Below are 21,559 nucleotides of genomic sequence, written 5' to 3'. Positions count from 1 at the left end.
TTACCTTGTTTTATGAACATCGTCGTTCTGTTTTCAAGGAAGCTGTTTTGATCTGTGGCTTTCACGTATGTTGATGTTTATTGGCACTGTGTCAGATGAGGCCTACGTAATCTTGTCATAATGACAATAAAGAATAAAGAATTTAATTCTGTTAGTTGTGTTATTTTTCTGTTTGCAGCTGAAATGAATGAAAACTGAAATTTTTCTGATGCATCTTCAGATTCTGATCTCCAAGAGAAGGTGCTGTTGTTGAGGGTCTGATAATCAGCCTTTCTCCTAAGAAATTACTGTTCCTAAAATGTTCTAATCGTTGCATTATTTGGGTTGGGTTAGGGTTTGTGTCTGAAATAAAATACATGTCTCGTTTCTTTGGTGTAATTAATTAAGTAATTGATAAATTCTCAATGAAATTAGATTTCATCACATACATTTTCATGGTCACTGGTTTTGAAAGAAGTTTCTCACACTTCCGGTACTTTATTTTGTATAGCAGTTCGGGTGTGAAGTACTTCCGGGTTAGAGTGTAACCAACAGGCGGCAGAGCTTTGCATTAGCCAAGTGCCAGAAAGTTTGTTGTCGGTCCTTCGTCTTATGTTCCGTTGGCTCTGGTTCTGATTCGGACCGGAGGAGCGGGCCATAACGATGGAGAAGTGTATGGTTTCTGGGTGTCCGAACCGTGCGAGCCTAAATAACCGGGCTGTGCTGAACCGACCACCGAAGAGGTTCTTTAAGTTCCCCAAAGACCCGGCCCGTGTAAAGGTACCGACTCCAGGGAGTAGTCCGCCCTAGAAGTTATCCTTTGTCTTTGTTTTGCTGCAGTGTACTTCCCGGAAGGTAGTTTTTATAAACGTTGCTGGAAAACTCGTGTTTTATGAAAATGTGTTTCCAGGTTAAACATGAAACCCGCAGAGCGCCCGAGCCTCACAGCAGAGGCGCTCTTAGATATTTAAGGCCCAAGTCGAAACAGACTTGAGGCCCCATATTATATTGTTGGTTCTGAAACATGTTCATACCTGGTGTTAATTACGAAAGAGATGCACCCTAAGCGTCATCAGGGTCTGATACGTGTTGCTGACAAATTTAAAGAAGTGGTGGCCTGACCAATCACAGGCTGTGGTCTCCAACAGTGGAGTGATGGGGGGAGAGGAGTTAAGTGCCTGCCCTGTAACTAGAAGGTTGCAGGTTTGAGCCCTGCTTAGTCTGTCACAGTCGTCGTGCCCTTGGGCAAGACACTTCACTCCCCCTCCTTGCCTGCTGATGGTGGTTGCAGAGACTGGTGGTTCCTGTCGGTGCGCCCCAGGGTAGCTGTAGCTTCCATATACCTCACCACCACAGTGTGAGTGGTGGGAGGAGTTGTGAAGTGCTGGTCAGAGCTTCTGATTTTCTAGGTGTGGCTCGCAGCGCTGAGGGAGATGGAGAAGGACCCTTCAGAGCAGCATCTCATCTGTGAAGACCACTTCCTGCCAGAGGACATCTCCAGAAACGGGATCAAGAACGATTCCATTCCCCTCATGCCCCCCTACCTGGATGGACTTCGGAGTCTGATGAGCCCCTGGGTCAGAGAGCCCCTCCAGGAGGAGGAGCAGTGGCTCTCCATGGACTGGGATGGTGATGATGAAGAGGAAGCTTCTGCAGCAGCAGGTCCACCACAGCAGGTCAGGGCTCAGCTTTTGCTGTTAAACAGTTGAAATAACTCCTACATGTTTTAACTGGTGACTAAAGGTCTCCACCGTGTTCTGCAGAACCCAGATGTAGGTCAGAAAGATCCACCAGGACCTCAAACCAGCAGGTAACCTCTGTCCTAGTTTCTATAGGTCACCTGTTGGGTGTCGATAGTTCACGGCTTTACTGTGTTGGGATGTTTTTACAGGGTTAATAATCTTTGTGGTTTATTTGTGCTTCAGTGATTTGCTGAGTCGGAGGGAGACCTCTGGTTTGATCACAGGTGAGTCGGTCTGGATTAAAGGTAATTACAGTTTAGTGTCGATATTCTTCTGTTTAAGTTCCACCGGTGTCACCTTAGCACTTGAGTGCTTCACCTTAATATCGATGAGACTTCCCGGGCCTTTCCACCGGACCCGTACACATGGTGTAACGTCTGTGAGGCGTAGCACGCAGCAGATGCCGTCCTAGTGGATGGAGACGTTTCCACCGGCTGTGAAGCGTCACTTTGGAAACGTCCCAGAAGCATAGTGACACGTCACTTACGCTTCGAGTCTACGTTTTACACTCTTTGCTTCCGAAACACGTCAAACTTGGCTGTTCAGATTGGGCCAGACAGGAAGTCAAACATGAGAGCAGTGTAAAGCATTCAGAAACTTTCAAAATAAAAGTCATGTACCAGTTTTCTCTTAACAAGATCGCACCTGTCCGTGGGCCCCAGGGCAGCTCATCCCCACCAGTATGTGTGTGTGAATGACTGATTGTGTTATAAAGCGCCTTGGGGGGTTGTAGCTAAACAAATACAGGCCCATAAAAGATTTAAACTCCAGAACTCATTAAGATAAAACTTGGTGGACTTCAGTGATTCTGCTTGTTTCATGTGAATGTTAGTTTGAATAAATCGGTGTAGCTCAGGGTTGGGGACAGAGGAGAGTCTCCACGTCGTCTCAAAACGTTCTCCAGGGTCCTCAGTTCCCTCCTGTTGAGACCAATCGAGAAAACCGTTCTAGTGGGAAAAGGGAGGAATGTGGGAGGAGTTGGAGACCAGAGTCAGGTTAAACTCCAAAAACATTGAGACAAAGTTGAAATGCTTTCAGATCATTTCACAACTCTCTTTATGAACCAACTCAGAAAGATTCATTCTGAAGATTTTCCCTCAAGTGTCCCGCTGGGAGACCCGCAGGTTCTGTCTCTGACCATCCCTGGCGTTTGTGTGCAGATACTCCTCTGTCTCTGCTGACTCGGGGTTTCCTGGAGCTGCTGATGGAGTCACCAGACGCCTCTGTGGATATCGTGGAGGTGGAAGCGAGCCTGCAGAGCCCCGCCCACAGAGTCCAGAAAGTCATCAGCATCCTGCGCAGTCTGGGCCTCGTCCAGAAGGAGTCGGAGTGCCGGGTCAAGTGGACGTAAGCCGCAGAAACGTTTACTCTTCATCGGTTATGAAACACCAAGTCTCCGAGGCTTCAGATTCTGGGGATGTTGAAGGGAAAGGCCACGTGTGTTTTTAGTTTAGCGATCAGCTCCATGTACCCCGAGCCCCCGTGGGCCTCGTGATGACGTGTGTTTGTCTCCAGAGGAACCACCTCCATCTTCAGCTTCCTGTGGAGGACTCCTCTGAAGTTCCTGAGCTCTCTGGAGAAGCTGAAGCAGGTGGAGAACCAGCTGGATGGACTCCTCAAAAGCTGCTCCCAGCAGCTCTTTGGCCTTACCGACGACCCGGAGAATGCTCCATATCCTTCATTAGAGGTCGAAGGTCACGGCTCCTGTGGGCCACTGCAGATTAGAAATAACTATCTGCAGCTGTGGGATGAGATTAAGATAGAAATCTCACACAGTCTTAGATTGGGCTCATTTATTGACACGTGTCGGCGAGTCTTCGGCGTGCCTGAAAACACTCACCTGTTCTCTCAGGTGATTAAATCATAAGAAACTCTTCAAAAGCCGCCATACGTTTTTAGCCTGAACATTAAAGGGGTCAAAGAATGCAGTTTATCAGCACTTGAAACTCCCAGTAGCCCTGACACAGGCCACTCTAAACCTCTAAATCAGCCTTGCTGTGAAAAGAGCTGTTGACCCCTCCCACTTGGCCAGGACATGAATATTAATCAACCTAACCCCAAATTTAATGGCATTCACACACACACACCCAATAACATCAGTAAAAATTATATTTTCATATTTTGTTGCGTTCAGATGAGCCAAGTAAGGTAAGGCAAGGAAACGCCATCAGAGGAGCCGTCTGCCCCGGCAGTATCAGGTCTTCCGCAGCAACCAGGTAAGGGTGCCCTACAGGAGGGAGGGCACAGACCCCCACCACCACCCAAGAACTGCCCGTAGAGCCCCCAGGCAGCAACAGTTGACCACCGCCCCTGGGGCAGAGGTCCCCCACAGAGGAAACACTGGAATAAAATGAGTAAAAATACAAGAGCTAATATAAATGATAAAAGTTAGAAAAGTCATATATAAAATCATATGAAGAGTAAAATAATATCATTAAATGATGAAACGATGCTAAAAAAGAATCATGTAAAATGACTAAATAAAACTATAATCAGTTCAAAGCTAACCTAAAGAGGTGGGTCTTCATCCTGCACTTCTGCGACCCTGAGGTTCTCCGTCAGCTCGTTCCAGAGGCGAGGGCCATAAAACCGGAAGGACGCGTCTCTGTGAGTGTGTGTCCTGACATGGTGATGTACGGCGGTGTATCCGGTTTACTGTGAGACTGCCACGCCCTAACCTGAGCGTCTGTTTGAGACCTGTCAAACGGGGTTTTACTGGTTTTAACCGATTTTAGCATTGCTAACATTTTATAACTTTTTATCGACGGACGTTTTAACGAGTGCAGCCAGCCAGTTGTCATTGGAACTCGACTGCTTCCACCTGCGCCTCTGATGACAGCCCTGGGTGTGTCGGCTGTGTGAGGCTGAGCCTAACGAGCTGCGTGCTGATTGGTTGGTTTAAGCCAGAAGCCCTCAGACACTGGAGGCTGCTGATTGGAGGAGGAAGGGCTCCAGTTGTGATGCTTTTGTGAGAGGTTTCTGTTTTTAAACTTTCTCATTTACACAAAAAGTAGGTCGTACACGGTTGGGACCTTTTGGCGTGCTACCTTTGACCACCCAAGCTGTCTTTAGTCTCAAACCACAAGAAAATGTTGGTTTAGATTCTTTGTCCCCTTTGAAGTCTGAATCTGTTTGTGACGGATCAGCAGAACAGTTCTACTAAAGACAGAAGGAAGTAGTTTTATTCCAGAGTCTGAAGAGAAACCGGGAACGCTGTCTCAGGAGCATTTTAAGACCTTTATCCTTAACTTTTCTTCACGTTGGCCTACGTGACGATCCAGGACGTCGCTCGTCTGGAAGACTTCCAGGATCAGACGCTGATTGCCATCCGAGCTCCGTCAGAGACCAAACTCAACATTCCTCCTCCTGATAAGGTACCAGAGGTCTGGATCCAACCGGGCCGCTCTGCTGCCATTCACTTCCTGTTTTTATCCTTGAGAAAAATCAAGTTTTTTCTGTCTGATAATCCATTTATTTCCCATCTAGAGCTGGTTCTGAAGGTGTTTGGTTCTTGTTTCTTCCCAGAAGGAGACCCGGATGCATCTGATGTCGTGCAACGGTGAGATCAGGGTTCTGACCTGTGACTTAGGCTCAGGAGACCCTTTGACCTCTGACCCCAAACGCAGCAGCGGGGAGTTCACGACGCTGGAGAGGAGTCGGGTCAAGACGTACTTGCTCCACCGAGGTAATGGGAAAGCATCTACCCCCACCAGCGGTGTATTGCTAAGGGGTTCCGTTACGGATCAGAACCGAGACTTGATGCTGTCGACCCACAGATGAGTCATGTCTGACGTCAGTACCCACATGGTCCTGGACTGGATTTAAAGTTGCTCGGTTGGAGAACCGCCATAAAATAAATGATTTTGTGAGCTGAACCAGTGGCCAGAGCTGGACAAGGACCAGAAATCGGTATCGGCCTTGGAGACTATCCGTCAAAAACGCTAAAATGTCCTTTTTACAGCCCCTGATTTATAATCAGACCTGTTTTAGTTTGTTTTTCTGCCTTTATGAAAACTAAAAGTATAAAAGAAGAAAACGGCGTAGTGGTTTCATCTGGAGTCATTTAAGAGAAACGTTCCGGGTTTATTCCCACCATGATGAGGAAGAGAAGGCAGATCCAGGCATGGAGCGTCAAAAAGCTCCAGGCAATCAAAGGGTGACGATTTTTGACCAGATTATTAGCTAACGGTCTTCTTCCTGTGTGTGTGTTTGTCTTCTAGTCCGGCCCACCATTTCAGTCAACAATGCAGGAAGTGGGATAAAGTGGAAAACTAGAAAACCAGAGAACATTGGACTGCGGTGCCAATCGACCGTCTGTGAGAAGTCTGCTAAGCTCCAGTGCAGCTCCTTCAGAGAGGTGGATAGAGAGTGGATCTTCAGGAACTTCTGGGATGTGCTGAACTGGGACCAGCGGATTCAGGTCGTACGCAGCCTAGTGGACGTTGTCCCCGTCCAGAGGAGACCGGGAGCCGTGCCCGGCAGACGGGAGTTCACTTTTCATTTCAACCTGAGACATGGTGAGCAGAGACGGAGGGTGTGTAAGGTTCTGTTCCTGGCCACGCTGGGAGTCAATGAGTGGTTCGTCCTGAAATGGGTCCAAGGAAAATCCAAAAGCAAAGGAAAACCAGATCACGACACTAAGCAGGAATGCAACCCTACAGGAGAAAGAATGGAGATGATTCCAACTGAACCTTCAGCACAGATGCTGTGATCCGGGATTCCAAGGCCAATACCGGTCTCCAGCTTCAGAATAACTGTATCCTACCGATCCGGGTTTCCAGGGCCAATACCGGTTTCCGGCTTCAGAACTACTGTATCCTACCGATCCGGGTTTCCTGGGCCGATACCGGTCTCAAACTTCAGAACTGCTGTGTCCCACCGATCTGGGTTTCCTGGGCCGATACCGGTCTCAAACTTCAGAACTGCTGTGTCCCACCGATCTGGGTTTCCTGGGCCGATACCGGTCTCAAACTTCAGAACTGCTGTGTCCCACCGATCTGGGTTTCCTGGGCCGATACCGGTCTCAAACTTCAGAACTACTGTATCCCACCGATCTGGGTTTCCTGGGCCGATACCGGTCTCAAACTTCAGAACTACTGTATCCTACCGATCCGGGTTTCCTGGGCTGATACCGGTCTCAAACTTCAGAACTGCTGTGTCCCACCGATCCGGGTTTCCTGGGCCGATACCGGTCTCAAACTTCAGAACTGCTGTGTCCCACCGATCTGGGTTTCCTGGGCCGATACCGGTCTCAAACTTCAGAACTGCTGTGTCCCACCGATCTGGGTTTCCTGGGCCGATACCGGTCTCAGGCTTCAGAATTGCTGTGTCCCACCGAGCCGGGTTTGGCTTTAACATGGTGTTTTATTGATTTTGTAAGTAAGAACTTCCGCATGGGCGGTGTGTCGTTTGGGTGGGGGTGGGGGGATCGGCACAATCAGCTGGTCAGTATTAAAACTGACCGATACCAACCTGACTGGTTTCTTCGGTGCATTTCCACTGGAGGCATGTCAGACTGAACCCAGTTCCTCGGCCCGGGAGTCTCCTATCGTTATATCCATGTAAACGCTCCACAGGAAGTAAACCAGGTCTGAAACCCAGTTTCACAGCTGCTTACCTGTCTGAGTCAGGAAGCAGGTGGATGGACTGTTTCAAATGTGGAAGGAGTCTGTCTCCGCAGTAGCAATGCATCATGGGAAGGAGGGATGGGGAAAGACTGCAGTGGGACCGATGTGAGCGGGTTCTGATCCTGAAAATTAGTTTTTTGTATTTTAAATAAAAAGTTCTAAAACACAGAGGTCCATGTTGCTGTTTGTTCTGGTCTCCCAGTGGGGTGTACCTGGAAAAGAGGGTTTCCAGGCACATCCCACTGATGTGGCTCCATTCATCTGGAATGTTAACATTTATAATTACACCTAAAACGGGAAGTGATGTCACCAGATCAGAGCTGGTAACCTTCAGCCAGCAGGGGGCAGCAGAGCCGGCTCCGATGGTGTCCACCTGGAAGCCAGTCCAGGACATTCCCCACCCCTCATCCCTCTACCTGGAATGTAACTTCAGGAATGACACGGGACCGCTTACAGGTGAGAATCATAAACATCAACACTAACCGGATCTCAGTGCAAGAATTCCTTCTGTTGGGATTTTGTGGAATAATTGGATCTGATGGTAAAACTGACTTCCCTATGCAGCAGAAGTTAAATGAGGAGGAAATCCTTGAAGGTGTGGTTTACTCAGACCTCCTCCTCCAGGATCTGAAGGAGGATCCTGGGAAAACACAACGTTCCCACTCAGGCTGAAGAGGGAGAACCAGACTGGAGCTTGCTGCTGCGGGTGAGTTTTGTTTTCCTGTTTTTATGTTCCAGAGGCGATCCCGTGTTTCCTTACGGAGTTTCTGTAGACGAGAGTCTGGATCGTTCCGTTAATGCTCCTGTTGGGGCTGAGTGACTTTCCCTCTCCTTCAGGATCATTTTCCTGCTCCGTCCGGCTCTGAGATGTTTTCCTGTTGCTCCACTCCTTTTGTGGTTTTATGTTGAAACGCTGACAGAAAAACCTTCCTTGGAGTCTCTTATCCTTTTGGTCTTCATCCTGACCAGATCACATGGCTTCCCTGAATTGAATGTTGTGGGAATGCTGGTACCTGGTTATCAAACAGGTGACAGGTTGGGTTTTAGGGTAGAAGGACCATTTTCAGCTGGTTAACACATTTAGGAGAGCTGAATCTGACGGTCGTCCCCCGGATCGGTCCAGCTGTGGTTCTGGAATACTAGAGTTGATTAAAAATGTTTTATTGATAAATGATTGAAGAGTCATCGGTTTCATTCCTCTGGTCCTTCATGTGGCTGCTTGGGTGGTTTCTTCTGACCAGATCTGAGCGGCACTTTGGTTTCACACAAAATATTTATTATTCCATTTTAATATCAGAGGTCAGAGCCAGCTAAATTATTGACTGGGGCTCAAATACCAGATTTTATTGACGGTCCATGAACGCACCCTTACCCAGCAGCAGTCTTCGGATTAGCGCTAACGGAAGCTAGCAAACGGACGTTTTGGGTCTTTAGTCTTTGAACTACCCTCACCATTGGTTTGCTTCCAGAATCTAATTATAGAAAATAATAATCTGTTGGTTATAATTTGGTTTGGTTGAGAAAATTGGTATCGGCATGTCAGCGCTGAACCAGGTCATCAGAACTGCTGCATCTCCACTGGAGCTTTCACAGTACTAGGAATTTCCTTTGGCAAAATTGTGCACAAGCACAAAATTAGTCATATGGCGGAGGTAAAAAAGAATTTTGATATTGCCCTAATTCTTCCCTTTTTTGTCTTGCGCCCCCATGAAAATATACTGGCCCCACTGTGGCCCCCTGGAAAATTTGGTCTAGAACCGCCCCTGATCTCCAGTCAAAACAGAAATGGCTGTTTTTCATCTCCTGAATGTTTGTTACAAACGTGGACCCGACATCCCGGCCCGATGTTCCCTCAGAAATCAGAATTTCCTGAAAAGGAAAGAATTCTGTTTTCCAGGTCTGGACAGGTGTTTCTGTTTACATATCCTAACGAGTTTTTCATAAAGCTTTTAAAATCGTTACTCAAAGCAAACTAGCCTTTCAGCCTGGAGCATCCTCTTGGTTTCCATGGTTACACCTTACAAACGTTTCTGCTGACAGACCAGAAAACGTCTTTCAGGAATGTAAACAAACCTGGAGCGTGTTTGTTTAGGCGTTTCCTCGCCTGCTGGGTTTGTGGTTGTTTGGTTTGTAATGCAAGCCACCCCGGTGGGACCCGCTCGGACACTGCTCGCCTGTGTCCACCAGAACCACAAAGACCCATGTTCCTCCCTCAGTGGGCATTCTGAGCCTCACAGGTGTTTAACGTGAGTTTCAGTCCCAAGAAAATAAATGTTCTGGAGGAACCTGGAACTGAAACCTGGTGTGTTTCAGGTCGGGTTCTGCTGTTGGAACCTGAACAATGTTCATCTCAGAAATAAACTTTCTTCAAGCTGAATTCAAAAGATTCTGATCAATACCCACAATGCCTCAGTGATCAGTGTGACATCAGGTCACCTGTTCCCAGCAGGTGGGTTCTGCTGGGAGCAGATTCCACCACAGATGTTAAATCTGGACACAAACATCTGTTTTCATACTCGTTAAAGAGTCGCTGAGTCGAACCTACCCGGTTTTCTTTGATTAGTTTTTTAACAAAACTTGCTATTTCACAAAAGTCTGTTTAACACGTCTCTGGTGATGTGTTTTGTTTAGGGAACGGATAAAAGATCCTGTTATTTCCTGCAAACGAGCATCTGAATTAGAGAGTAGACACACACGCACGCACACACACAAACACGCACACACACACACACACACACACACACACACACACACACACACACACACACACACACACACATCCCTGATTACTCAGAGGAAACTAGCAGTTCGGATCATAATGAGTTTTTTTTTCCAGCCCAGAGTTATAATTTCAGGAGTCTTCAGTCTGCAGAGGCGTGTGTGTGTGTGTGTGTGTGTGTGTGTGTGTGTGTGTGTGTGTGTGTGTGTGTGTGTGTGTGTGTGTGTGTGTGTGTGTGTGTGTGTGTGTGTGTGTGTGTGTGTGTGTGTGAGATGACAGGATCTCTATGTAAAAACATCTAACTACACGTAACTAAATTCTTTTCTGCCCAGATTTCTTTGATCTTTTTCTGAAACGGTGACTCAGCAGATTTTGTTTTATTTCTGAGGAAAAGACGATGATCATGATTTTAGGTTTTTCACTTCCAATGAATAACTGTTGATAATAGATTCATGTCTTCATGGTCGTTCAGCTAAAACCAACCTGAGAGCTTAAACGCACACACACACACACACACACACGCACGCACACACACTCTCATACACACGCACACTCACACACTCATGCACACTCTCTCTCTCTCTCTCTCTCACACTCACACGGCTGATCTCAGAACAGTTTCCAGACAAAACCCAACAGCCAATCAGGATCCTTGTTTCCTTTAACAGCTGCTTTTAATTATTCACATAATACTCTCTCTCTCTCTCTCTCTCTCTCTCTCTCTCATTTTCTCTCTCTCCCACTGTCTCTCTCGCTGTCTCCCTCTCCCCTCATCATAATAAACTGCCTCGCCCACCCATGTCACACAGCCCAACATGTCATCATTATTGTATGTGTGTGCATGTGCACGTGTAAGAGAATAGGCATTCCGTGTTCAGATTAAACGTTCCTGAATCCTGCAAGTCGTCTCGTCTTTGGTTACTTCTGGGTGATTCTGTGTTCCTACGACTCTTACTAAAGAGGATTAGCAGACACTGGAAAACGTGTATCTAGTGATCCAGTTTTCCATATCCTGACATGTCTTTCCATCCCTCCCTGTCTCTCCGAGTCTTCCCAGTAATCTCTCCTGATTACCTTCAGGGTTCATTTCAAGATCCTGGTTCTGGTCTATAGGGCCTTACATGGACAAGCACCATCTTACATTGGTGAATTTCTTAGTCCCTACACCCCCAGCAGGTCCCTGAGGTCCAGTGACCAAAGCCTACTGGTTGTGCAGCATCAAGCTAAAGGTCAAAGGTGACAGATCATCTGCTGCTGTGGCCCCCAGACTCTGGATCTCTCTCCCCCGAGCCTGAGACCAGTGGACTCGGTGGTCTCCTTTAAATTCACCTGTTCAGGTTTGGTGGGACCTTCATCACCTCCCTCTCCTTGTTCTGCTCTTATTCCGCCTTTCCCAGATCCGCTGATTTCCCTCTTTCCTGTTCACTTTCTCTTTTTTCCCTCATTTAAAACATATTTTTCATCATTTTTAAAATCTTGTATACTTGAATTAATTTCTTTGGTGATTTTTATCTTGAGGCGCCTCATAAAAGATTGTTTTGTGTCTTTGAGTTCTGGTTCTGCTGCCGTTTGGTGTCCCAGAGACGTTCCGTCCTGTCTAGCGGTTCTGGGGCAGTTCAGAATGGATCTGACCAATTCCTGGTTTCACATTAAGGACATTTTTAAGCTAACTTCATGTGGAAAATCTGAGTGAACCCATTTAGGGAACTTTTAGAATAAAAAAATAATAATTTCTAATAGAAACAATAAAGCCTGAAACAGAGAACCTCATCCAAGATGGCCACCACAGCGGAACGATCACGTCAGTCGGCACCGACGACACGATCTGTTAAAATCAGGATTTTACCAAAACAACTTCAATTCCATCATTTCCCAACATCGGATCATTTTAGTTTGGACCTCTAGATGAGGAACGTCCGCAGTTCCTCGTGATTCCTGAATCGACTCCTGGTTTAACTGGAAGTTTAATGACTGATTCATTTAAATTCTCCAGGACAAAGTCACAAAAGTTCCAGACTGCTGGAAAAGTTTCCTTGTTTAGTTTGTTTTCCAGTTTTCCTCCTCGTTGTGTAACCAGAGAATTCCTCCCTGTGGTTTCTGCTGGGAATTACAGAAGAACTCTGGATTTAACGGGTTTGTTGTCGTGCAGAAACTCAGATTCATCACAATTCCTGATCTTAAAGTTTTCGTTTAGCACAAGTCCAGCTGGACGGTTCGGGTTGCTGTTTGGTGTTTGGATGAGTCTGTCCCGGTGCCGAGCTGAACCAGGAGCATAGTGAGGTGTTTTAAACCCAGAGGCGTTGTCGGGTCGGGTCGGGCCGGGTCGCTGACAGCAGAACAGGAAGCGTGTGACGGGATGTTGGACCCCTCTCAGGTGTTGGATGTGAAATCGGTGCGGCGTTGGTGTGTTGCTGACGTCTCGTCGTTTCCCAGCAGAGGGAATTTCCTGCTGCAGCCAGATGTTGTCCTGCAGGAAGTCGCTGCTGTTAAAAATAAAGCTGCTGTTGTGTTTCAAGATTCCAGGGAACGCTGGAGGCTGCAGACGTGTTCTGATGTTTCTACTTTATCCAACATGGGAATGCTATCTGGGTCTTTATGGATACACAAGAGAACCTAGGGAAAACTGGGAAAGGTTTGTTCCACACCCCTCTACAGGAGCGCGAGGCGCTGGACGCGGCAAATAAAAAGTAGAACGCAGTAGAATGAATAAAAACACGGATCAGAAACGATGACTGACCCAGCCCAGAAAAATGGGAATAATAAAACATAGAAAGGAAACACAACTGAGAGCCAATCCCAGGATGAGCGAGTCTGGTCGGTTTGGTTCTGGACCAGGAACACTGGACTGTGTCTGGGTCCAGCTGTTAGCCCACATCAGCATCATTTCCTTTGATTCTGCTCACAAACCTCGGCCTTTTGTCTCCGGTTTGTTTTCCACCTCAGCAGGTTTAACATTCCTGTTGTTCAGAACCACCAAACTGGGCCAGACTGGGCCGGGCTGACCCACGACGACTAACACCTACCTGCTCAGGAACAAACGGGCCTTTCTCTGCCCTCAGGTCCGAATTAGAACTCTTTAATCACTTTTATGAACAAGGAGGACTCAAATCGCCCAAGACAGCACAGAACCAGAGTGGGCGGGGCTAAAATCTAACAGCTTGAGGACGTCTAGAGTTTGGCTTTTCCTTCCTGTCGGATCTGATAAAGTCTTCAGTGGAACAATGTACTAGACCGGCCCAGCCTGGGTGTGGACCAGACCAGCAGGCCTTCCATCCAAACCTGACCTTTAATTATGAAGTCCTGCTTTCAGTGTGTCCACACACACTGAAAGCAGGACTTCATAAATATACATCCGACTCACTTGGTTCTGGTTGTTGTTTAGAGTCCTCAGAGGGATGTAAACTCCTCTAAGCAGCGGTTCTGTTGGTTTGGACTCATTTAGCAGCAGAACTCAACAAACAACCACAGCTGTTGATGAATCTTTCCACTGAGCAGAAGAGGTGAAGCTCTGAGGTCCCTGTGGGAGGTTCCTGAGACCAGAGCCCAGGGTGAGGGGCTGACAGCCATGCCCCCTCAGCTGGCTGAGAGCCACGCCTCCTCACTTAGCTGACGGCCCCGCCCACTCACTTAGCTGACAGCCCCGCCCACTCACCTGGCTGACCGCCCCACCCACTCATCTGGCTGACAGCCCCGCCCACTCACCTGCACGAAACAGGGTGTTTTAAATGAATTGCAGCTAATCGATGAACACCTGAATCCCACAGGTGAGAACCAGATAACACGTGTTTCATCTTCAGCTGAGGAAGAAAGCCTGAACTTTTCTCCTCAAGTTTGAATTCCTCCAAACGACTCGTTAGTTATTAACTAGTCGGTAACTCGTATCTAGTTATTCAGATGCTGGCTCTTTGGGATAAATCGGTATCGGCCCTTAGAACCAGAATCGGTGCATCGGCTGAGGATTTACTTCTGAAGAGCTGCGATCAAACTCAGGTGCATTGTGGGTATTCAGAGGCCATTTTCGTCGTAGTCGTCGTCTTCCTCTGCTTATCCGGGTCCGGGTCGCGGGGGCAGCATCCCAGCTAGGGAGCTCCTGACCGTCCTCTCCCCATCCACCTCCACCAGCTCCTCCGGCAGGACCCCAAGGCGTTCCCGGACCAGTTTGGAGATGTAACCTCTCCAACGTGTCCTGGGTCGACCCAGGGGCCTCCTGCCGGCAGGACATGCCCAAAACACCTCCCCAGGGAGGCGTCCAGGAGGCATCCTGACCAGATGCCCAAATCACCTCAACTGACTCCTTTCGATCCGGAGGAGCAGCGGTTCTACTCCGAGTCCCTCCCAAATGTCCGAGCTCCTCACCCTATCTCTAAGGCTGAGCCCAGCCACCCTACGGAGGAAACTCATTTCGGCCGCTTGTATCCACGATCTCTTTCTTTCGGTCATTACCCAAAGCTCATGACCATAGGTGAGGATTGGGACGTAGATCGACCGGTAAATCGAGAGCCTGGCTTTCTGGCTCAGCTCCCTCTTCAGACAGATCGGTTCAGCGTCCGCATCACTGCAGACGCTGAACCAACCCGCCTGTCGATCTCCCGATCCCTCCTACCCTCACTCGTGAACAAGACCCCGAGATACTTAAACTCCTCCACTTGAAGTAGGACATCTCCCCCGACCTGGAGTTGGCAAGCCACCCTTTTCCTATCGAGAACCATGGTCTCAGATTTGGAGGTGCTGATCCTCATCCCAGCCGCTTCACACTCTGCCGCAAACCTACCCAGCAAGAGCTGAAGGTCAGAGCTGGATGAAGCTAGGAGGACCACATCATCCGCAAAAAGCAGAGACGAGATTCTCCTGCCACCAAACTCGACACACTCCACACCACGGCTGCGCCTAGAAATTCTGTCCATAAAAGTAATGAACAGAACCGGTGACAAAGGGCAGCCCTGGTGGAGTCCAACCCTCACCGGGAACAGGTCCGACTTACTACCGGCTATGCGGACCAAACTCACTCTCCTCTGGTAAAGGGACTGAATGGCCCTTAAAAGAAAGCCGCCCACCCCATACTCCTGGAGCGTCCCCCACAGGGTGCCCCTGGGGACACGGTCATAAGCCTTCTCCAAATCCACAAAGCACATGTGGATTGGTTGGGCAAACTCCCATGCCCCCTCCATCACCCTTGCAAGGGTATAGAGCTGGTCCACAGTTCCACGGCCAGGACGAAAACCACATTGCTCCTCCTCAATCTGAGATTCAACTATCGATCGGATCCTCCTCTCCAGTACCTTGGAGTAGACCTTTCCAGGGAGGCTGAGGAGTGTGATCCCCCTATAGTTGGAACACACCCTCAGGTCACCCTTCTTAAAGATGGGGACCACCACCCCGGTCTGCCAATCCGCAGGAACTGCCCCCGATGACGTGTCAACCGCGGCAGCCCTACAACATCCATAGCCTTGAGATACCCAGGACGAATCTCAACCGCCCCCGGGGCTCCGCCGCTGTGTAGTTGTTTGACTACCTAAGCAACTTTTGCCCCCGAGATTGGACAGCCCATCCCCAGGTCTCCCTGCTATGGTTCCTCCTCGGAATGCGCGTAGGTGGGATTGAGGAGCTCCTCAAAGTATTCCTTCCACCGTTCGACTATAGCCCCAGTTGATGTCAGCAGCTCCCCATCCCCACTATAAACAATGTGAGCGAGTTGCTGCCTTCCTCTCCTGAGGCGCCGGACAGTTTGCCAGAACCTCTTTGGAGCCGATCGATGGTCTTTCTCCATGGCCTCATCAAACTCCTCCCACGCCTGAGATTTTGCCTCGGCAACTGCCACTGCTGCAGCATGCTTGGCTGTGTGGTACCTGTCTGCTGCCTCCGGAGACCCACAGACCAGCCACGCCCTGTATGTCTCCTCCTTCAGCCTGATGGCTCCCTGAACCTCTGGTGTCCACCAGCGGGTACGGGAGTTGCCACCACGACTGGCACTGACCACCTTGCGACCACAGCTAGCAACAGCCGCCTCAACAATCGCAGAGTGGAACAAGGCCCACTCCGAGTTAATGTCCCCCACTGCTCTCAGGATGCGGTCAAAGCTCTACCAGAGGTGGGAGTTGAAGACCGTCTTGACAGGTTCTTCTGCCAGGCGTTCCCAGCAGAGCCTCACTATGCGTTTGGGTCTGCCAGGTCTTTTCGGCATCTTCCCCTGCCATCTGATCCAACTCACCACCAGGTGGTATCAGTTGACCGCTTCAGTCAGATGATATGACTACAAAGTCTATCATCGACCTGCAACCTAGGCTGCCCTGGTACCAAGTGTACCGATGGACATCCTTATGTTCGAACATGGTGTTCGTTATGGCCAAACTGCGGCTTGCACAGAAGTCCAATAACGAAACACCACTCGAGTTCAGATCAGGCGGGCCGTTCCTCCCAATCACACCCCTCCAGGTCATGCTGTCATTACCCACGTGAGCATTGAAGTCCCCCAGCAGGACAATGGAGTCACCTGGTGGAGCACTATCTAGCACTCGTCCCAGGGACTCCAAAAAGGGTGGGTACTCTGAACTGATATTTGGCCCATAAGCACAAACAACAGTCAGGACCCATTCCCCGACCCAAAGGCGCAGGGAAGCTACCCTCTCGTCCCCCGGGGTAAACCCCAACACACAGGCAGAGAGTCTTGGGGCTAACAAAAAGCCAACCCTAGCCCTCCGCCTCTCACCCAGAGCAACTCCAGCAAAGGAGAGTGTCCAACCCTTCTCAAGGACTTGGGTTCCAGAGCCAATTCTTTGTGTCGAGGTGAATCCAACCATATCTAGCCGGTACCGCTCAACCTCTGCCACAAGCTCCTGCTCATTCCCCGCCAGCGAGGTGATGTTCCATGTCCCAAAAACCAGTTTCGTTGTCCAGGGATCGGACCGCCAAGGCTCCCGCCTCGGTCTGCCACCCAATCCACACTGCACCGGACCCTTCATGTTCCTCCTGCAGGTGGTGGGTCCATGGTTGGATGAGCCCATGTATCCGGTTCGGGCTGGGTCCCATGGGCAAAAGCCCAGCCACCAGGCACTCGCTCACGGGCCCCAACCCCAGGCCTGGCTCCAGGGTGGGTCCCCGATAACCCTCGGGGCTGGGTACTCCGACTCTTTGAATTTACATCCATGAAAGATCCTCTGAACCGTTCTTTGTCCTCCCCTTCACCTAAGACCAATTTGTCACGGGAGACCCTACCAGGGGCACAAAGTGCCCCAGACAACATAGCTCCTAGGATCATTAGGGCACTCAAACTCCTCCACCATGATAAGGTGACGGTTCAAGGAGGAGTGAGGCCATTTTCATTAGTTAAATCCTCATTTTAGTGGATTTCTTTGTTTCATCTGTTAAAGTTTCTTTGTCTTTGGAAGAGCAGCCATGTCTTTTGGGGGGGGGTGGGGGGGGTCTAACAGCAGCATCTGGAGTCTGAATAGACGGGGGACGCTCTCCTCCTGCTCGCTCCGCAGAGTCTCTAAAGAACAAAAGAACCAAATTGTGGAACACGGAGGCGCTGCTCAGGTTCTGCTTTTGTTGGCCCAGTCGATGTTTCCTGTGGTGACAAACATGCTGCTGCATCTCTGAGGGTCCCTGGGGGGGCCCATGGTGTCCCTATAATCTGATCTGGGAGCTGCTGGAGACGCAGATTCACTTTTATCAGGATAAAGAGATAAAGAAAAGCTTCAATCGATCCAAATTTATCTTTCAAACCTTTTTATAAAGACCTGAAGCTTTGAGTTCATTCGGTCTTCATGGACACGTGTCCTCCTGCTCCTGTCCTCCACCGATGTCTCTGATCTTTGGACCTGTCTGTCTGCAGCATGTCTCCATGTGTCAGTCTGTAAAATTAAAAATGAACTTTAATCCGACAGATTAAATCTGCTGAAACTCATACACTTTTAGTTTTATTTTATAAAAGATCAAAGTTTTGATCTGATAAAATTTCATCTTTTTGTCTCATTTAGCTTTATTTAACATTTTTATCTATAAATCAACTTGTTTGTTTGAGTGAAATTAAACTAGATTAAATAATCTGATAAATATCAGATTACAGATTTAAATGATCCAGTTTAATGCAGAGCAAACTGGAGCTAATGATGCGATCCTGTTCAGGTTTGTAGTTTGAGTCCCAACAGGCAGTACCTAAAATCTGATCTGTTATCAGTTTAGTGGTGACCTGAAGATGACCCGAGCTGGTTAACTAAACCAGATCGGATTAGATCCACCGGTCAGGCTGAATTGTGTGTGTGTGTGTGTGTGTGTGTGTGTGTGTGTGTGTGTGTGTGTTTGTGTTGTGTTGTGTTGTGTTGTGTTGTAGAGTGCTTCACATAGCTCAAAATAAATCATAATGATCTCTAAACAGAAATAGATTAAAATCAGAAAAATAAAGTCATAAAATGATAAAATACCATAAAACAAATGAAAGATTAAACATTTGAGTAAAAGATAAGAAAATAAAAAGTTTAGGTGAAAGCAGCTTTAAATAAATGGGTCTTCAGCTGTTTTTTAAAAGTGTCCAGACTGTCAACGCTGCTTAAGGATAAAGGAAGATCATTCCAGAGTCGGGGTGCAACAGTCTGGAAGGAGCGATCACCTCCACTTTGTATCTGGTCTTTGGAACTTCTAGAAGGTTCTGGTGGGTGGACCTGAGGGCTCGGGTTGGAGCATAAGGCTTCAACAGGTCAGTGATATAGGGAGGAGCTTGACCATGTAGAGCCCTGAAAGTTCTAGTCAGGACTCTAAAATGAACTCTAAAGTTAACGGGTAACCAGTGCAGAGACATCAGAATAGGAGTGATGTGAGCTCTTCTGTTTGCTCCAGTTAGGAGCCTCGCTGCAGAGTTCTGGACCAACTGAAGGCGGTCAAGGGCTTTTTTGTTAAAACATGTGAAGAGTGTGTTACAGTAATCTAGACGGGAGGAGATAAAGGCATGGAGAACCATTTCAGGTTCATGTTTGAACACCAACCTTCACAGTTTGGAGATATGGAGCAGTAAGACATTATGAAAAGAATCAATTATCTGTCCAAGAGGGTGTATGTACAGCAGAAACAACAGTGGACCCAAAACAGAGCCTTGGGGTACCCCACAGTACAGATCAGTAGAATCTGACATGATCTGGTTTCTACAGACACTGGTACGAAAGGTACGATCTAAACCAGTCTAGAACAGTTCTAACCCACCGCGCCATGCTGGTGGTCACAGGTGATGTTCATGTGTCCAGAACCATCAGCAGCTGGTTCTGGACTGCTTGGAAGAGGATTTAACAACAATTTAATTACAATATTTTTTTAATCGTTTTTGTTTAGTTTTGTTTTGAGAAGCACCTCCTGACTTTTATCTTTAGATGTAGAAGATCCTTCTTCTTCTTGACATGACTGTGGGCCACAGCAGGCTGGAGGACCCGGTCTGTCTCTGTCCCCTAGCGTCCAGGAATTCTTAGTCAATTAACCGGAGGACTGGAACCATAAACGTTAAACCGGGCTGTGGACCTCCCGACAAGCCTGTGAAGGTCTGCGTTGTCTCCTCCCAGATTAATTCTGTCACTGGAGCTCCACACGCTCCAGACTAGCACCTCCTTCTTTTGAGGGAAAATAGTAACTTGGACCACACCAAACCCAACACACCTCCTGGGTCTTCAGGGCTCCGCCCATCCTCCTTAGTCCTGGACAAGGACCCCAGTCAACCCAACAGGAACCCCCCCCCCCCCCCCCAGCCACACCTCCTTGATGAGGAGAACGATTCTGCTGACTGCAGCTCCTGCCTCGTCCTTCTCAGACTCCCTCTTTGTGACCCCCTCCCATTCGCCCTCCTTCTGTCTCCATCACTCTCAAGGAGAACATGCGGGTCGATGAATCAGAGGAGCATCTTCTGGTTTTCTGGACTTTAAAGCTTCTGCAGGAGGAGCGAAGTCCATCAGAACCAGTAAAGAGTTAAACTGGTGTTGGCTGGAGGTTTGAAACCACAGTGGCTCAGGAACCAGAACCAGAACCATGATCAGCTTTTCTTTCAACGTGAAGAACTTAAAACATCAGAATTTCTTTTAGAGGAGATACGGCAGACATTTTTGTATAAAAAGATAAAACCGCTGAGATGTTCTGGTTCTGGAGGCTCTGGGCGGCGTTCCAGTGTTCTGCTGTTAACAGCTGATCTGGACTTCCTGTTTGTGCTCAACAGAACCAATGTGGTCTGGTTTATTCTTGCAGAAACCAGAACCTTGTTTTGGATCAGAACATTTTCCTCCTGAAGAATCGGATCAGCTCAGAACAGGTGGCATTCTCCCTCCAGAACCGCAGGACTTCAGGCTGCATCAATGACATCAGCTGGATGGTTTCAGTATGCTGCTGGGGGTCATTGTGTAGGAAGAATGGGGGGGGGGCGCTCCCGGGAGCCGGCAGATGGCTGATGGGACGGGGGGGATAATTTATTCTAATCGGGTATTTTAACTTGTTTGGTTTAGTTTAACTCCAGATTAACTCCAACAGCAGAACCATAAAGTCTGTGTTCTACTCACAGTCAACCCTCACCTGAGTCATCACTTCCTGTCTCACCTGAGCAGTTGACGTCCCATAGGACTGATGAGCTAACGGCTAGTCCACTGACTACGAACGGCTCCGTGGGTCTCGCCTCAGACCGTTATGTTCTGATGAAGAATGACCCGGTTCTGTTGGACCACTGATTGCGTGTTTACAGGAAGAAGTGAAGCAAGTTTTTTCTTCCAGAACTTTAGGAACACCGGAAACGTTCTCTGAACTGCAGCTTTGGTGGGAAATAACTTTTCTCCTGATTAAAACTCGTCTCTGCAAGTCTGAGCGTTCCGGCTGTCGAGGTTTGAGTGGGAGAGGTCAAAGGTCAGGGATGTGTTTGAGGGTCAGCGGTGCATTGTGTTGCTGCTTCTTCCTCTTCAGGGACAGGATGGGCGTCGCCCCACTCCAGCGGGTTGTTAGAGCCCGAGCCTCGAGCTCTCTGTGACCTCTGACCTTTCTGCAGAAGAAGAGGAGGATGCAGACCTGAGAGGAAATGCTGTAAATCACATCCAGGTTCTAATGAAACCGACTCGGAGTGTGAACCGGGAACATTCTGACTGACACGGAATGTCGAGGAGCCGACGGTTTGGAGATGCTGATGTTCTCTAGCTGATGATCCCGGCTCTGCTGCCAGTCTCGGATCAGCAGAGCCGAAGCAGGAGAAAATGTCTCGGCATTCCTCAAAACCAAAATAAACACCAGAGGTCTGGACTGAGAGCGGGAACGTCATGGAAGGGGGGGGGGAACAAAAGGAAAGTCTGTGTGCTCAAACTCATTAAGCTCCGCCCTCCCGCTGTCGTCCCCCAACAGATGAGAGGGGCAGAGCGAGCAGCACCCAGAGAGAGGCAGCAGCTGGAGGCAGCAGGACGAAGAATGACGGAGCTGCTGAAGATCTGAGGAGCAGAAACCGGTAAAAGTTTTTATTTGATCAGTTTTAGATGATCAGGTTCCGATTA

At 48.6% G+C, this 21,559-nt stretch overlaps 2 protein-coding genes across 2 annotated transcripts in view; both read left to right on the top strand.

Annotated features, from left to right (window-relative positions):
• Positions 1-475: 475 nt before the first annotated feature.
• On the top strand, positions 476-6,660 carry LOC107377939 (uncharacterized). The gene is made up of 9 exons (XM_015947901.3): positions 476-759; positions 1,389-1,655; positions 1,743-1,789; positions 1,905-1,945; positions 2,882-3,068; positions 3,237-3,392; positions 4,981-5,095; positions 5,247-5,406; positions 5,942-6,660. The coding sequence occupies exons 1-9, from the start codon at positions 643-645 to the stop codon at positions 6,430-6,432; spliced, it is 1,581 nt and encodes a 526-aa protein (XP_015803387.3). The 5' UTR covers positions 476-642; the 3' UTR covers positions 6,433-6,660.
• A 1,271-nt stretch (positions 6,661-7,931) lies between these two features.
• LOC107377938 (rho guanine nucleotide exchange factor TIAM2) overlaps positions 7,932-21,559 on the top strand; it is a 30,375-nt gene continuing 16,747 nt past the window's right edge. Inside the window, exons 1-2 of the mRNA XM_015947900.3 lie at positions 7,932-8,054; positions 21,414-21,513. The gene's annotated coding sequence lies outside the window, so the exon portion shown is untranslated. The remainder of the gene's footprint in view (positions 8,055-21,413; positions 21,514-21,559) is intronic.

The sequence above is a fragment of the Nothobranchius furzeri genome, chromosome 2 (assembly GCF_043380555.1).
Source record: "Nothobranchius furzeri strain GRZ-AD chromosome 2, NfurGRZ-RIMD1, whole genome shotgun sequence".
NCBI lineage: Eukaryota > Metazoa > Chordata > Actinopteri > Cyprinodontiformes > Nothobranchiidae > Nothobranchius > Nothobranchius furzeri.
Note: the sequence above shows the minus strand (reverse complement) of the source record. Positions and strands in the feature narration are given on the sequence as shown.